This window comes from Primulina huaijiensis, unplaced genomic scaffold, assembly GCF_012295235.1.
Source record: "Primulina huaijiensis isolate GDHJ02 unplaced genomic scaffold, ASM1229523v2 scaffold207662, whole genome shotgun sequence".
Classification (NCBI taxonomy): domain Eukaryota; kingdom Viridiplantae; phylum Streptophyta; class Magnoliopsida; order Lamiales; family Gesneriaceae; genus Primulina; species Primulina huaijiensis.
The window spans coordinates 257-2,910 of NW_027354948.1; the positions used below are offsets into that span (position 1 = coordinate 257).

The 2,654-nt window shown below is 36.3% G+C and overlaps 1 protein-coding gene across 1 annotated transcript; it reads left to right on the forward strand.

The window, feature by feature from the left end:
* The first annotated feature begins 722 nt into the window (after positions 1-722).
* On the forward strand, positions 723-2,212 carry LOC140966683 (ethylene-responsive transcription factor CRF4-like). Its single transcript, XM_073426935.1, has one exon. It carries the CDS (start codon positions 997-999, stop codon positions 1,987-1,989), a length of 993 nt encoding a protein of 330 aa, XP_073283036.1. The 5' UTR covers positions 723-996; the 3' UTR covers positions 1,990-2,212.
* The last annotated feature ends 442 nt before the right edge of the window (positions 2,213-2,654 follow it).

Consider the following 2,654-nt stretch of genomic DNA (forward strand, 5'->3'; position numbering starts at 1 on the left):
AGGCTACATGAATATGGGCCTCACCCTGCCCACAACACGTTCATTGGGCCAAATTTTTAAATGGCTCCAAAAAGGCACGTGTCGAAATCCCCCACACGCGATGACCAAGAATGCGGCGTCGCCGGAATCTCCTGGCCCATGGCGCCGACGGTCGGTTCCTACCACCTAAGACTTTTCCCACCTTGTCTGAGATATTGTAGAATCCAAGTTAATATTTATTTAATTATATACCAAAATTACAATTACCGGACAAAATCACCCCTCTTTCCAAAAGTACCACATATATATAATAATAATGATAATAATTAATATAAACGATGTTTCCACCAAATCGTGTGATTTGTTTTTAATTAATGAAAGATAAATTCAGAAGATATTGACTAAATTAGTATGAAAATCTACTAAATCTACATAATAAGTTTTTTGGAAATTTCTTATTTCTCCTTTCTTTACCATTTTTGAGTTATTTCCTCCATGTATTGTCTTAAAACAAAGTAATTTGTATTTAAAAATAAAAATGTCTAGAAATAAATCAAAAATATATGTATTTACGATAGGAATAAATTAAATTTTAATCTTGTTAAGAGGCTGTTTTTTTAGAAGGCAAAAACTTCCTCGATATGGTAATTTATTTATTACCATACAACTTTGTTTCATGTATATCTTTCCTCGACATAAAAGGTAATATTTATGTTGACCAACTGATTTGGCGACCCTATAAGACTGCGATTCCCAGTGTGCTTAACAAACTCTGCCCCTTTCCACTGCCAAAAATTCTCTCTGCTGAAAACATGTAATCTGTAGCCAATTTTTACAAGAAAATACGACTAGGATTCTTTGGATTGTTTACTTGTTCACTTTCCTTTTTGCTCAGAATCACACAAACGGTACACTTTTCTTCTTTAAATCTCCCCCAAGATTTAGCCATAAATTCTCGTATCTCGACGTTTTTGAATTGCGATCTCTGAAGAAATCTGAGGCGTAGTTATTGAGGCAATGGATCAGCGCTTGTTGCGGCCATTGAAGCACACTGAGCACAAGAATGTCACCAAGAAGTTCATTAAACCACCTTCGGAGCAGAAGCAGATTCATAAATTGCAGGAGAAGAAGAGTTTCCATGCTCCAAGAACTGTGCGAGTATCGGTCACTGACCCAGATGCCACCGATTCCTCCGATGATGAAGTTGAGCTCTTTCGAAGAAAACGTGTGAAGACATACGTAAGTGAGATCAGAATTGTTCCGGAAGTTGATGGTAATTGTACAAATGGAAGGAGGAAAAGTGTACAGATTGCTCAGCAGAAGCCCAAGCCGGTGAAGACGAAAGATGTTCCCGCGGTCGCAGAAGGCGGGCCCAGGAAGTTCCGTGGCGTCAGGCAGCGGCCGTGGGGCAAATGGGCGGCGGAGATAAGGGACCCTTCCAGAAAGGTTAGGCTTTGGCTGGGTACCTATGACACGGCGGAAGAAGCAGCGATGGTTTATGATAACGCCGCGATAAAACTGAGGGGACCGGATGCTTTGACCAACTTCTCCACTCCACCGCCGGATTCTTCGCCGGAGATCGATGTGCCGTCGGTATCCGGCTACGACTCCATCGATGAGTCGCAAATTCTCTCATCACCAACATCTGTTCTCCGATTCAGAAGCTTGAGTGAAGATAATGAAACCACTAACTCCATGGATTCACAGTCACCGGATGATTCGATCCGACATTTGAAGCAAGCTTCAGAGTGCAAAGTGGAAGCAAGTACGGCACCTGCAGATTACTGGTGCGATGCCCTTTTGCCTGTGGACAGTTCATTTTTAGAAGATTTCTTCAACTTGGAACCTCAGGATCATTCATTGTTTGATAAATCACAAGAATTCCTCGGTGATTTGATGACTTTGGAAGCAAATTTTGGAGGGTTGAACGATTCGTTTCAAGATTTCAGTTCACTCGACGTGGATGATTATTTTCAAGACGTTGGCGAGTTTGCAATTTTGGCTTTATGATTAATCGTCCACCACTCCATTGATGATGGGCGGCAATTTCTTTTGCATTTCCCCGTTAAAGTTTGTGTGATATATTTAGTTTATACTAATTTGAGTATTATAATTATTTATATATGCTTAAGAATATATATTTTTTGTATTATCTCCATAAATGGAGAGTGAGTGAAAGTTGTTTATTTATACACATTTCTAGCAATAAGATATCTAGTTTTTCCCAGAAGAATATTATACTCACCTCTATTGTGAAATTCAAAAGATTTTACAATAATAAATAATATTTTCTACATAAAAATTAATATATTTTTTTTTCATATATGACAATAATAAGATATATGTTTCTCAAAATTATAAAATTGACTCGTGAGACTGTATCATAAGTTTTTTGTGAAATATTAGTTATAATAATTAAAAATGTGAGATTTTTAAAAAAAATCATTGATTTTATACCGTAAGTTTTGGTTTTTTTTTCTTTCATTTAATGTAATAAGATGAGCACAACAATGCGATTCAGGCACATTTTCAACTTTCAATTTGAGATTGTAGATTGTTTTACTCAAAATTTTTAGTTATTAAAGAGATATTATTGTAAAATAAATCGACTTGATCTTTAATTATCATAAAAATAATATTTTTAACAGTTATATTTTTTAAAAAATTTAATAGAA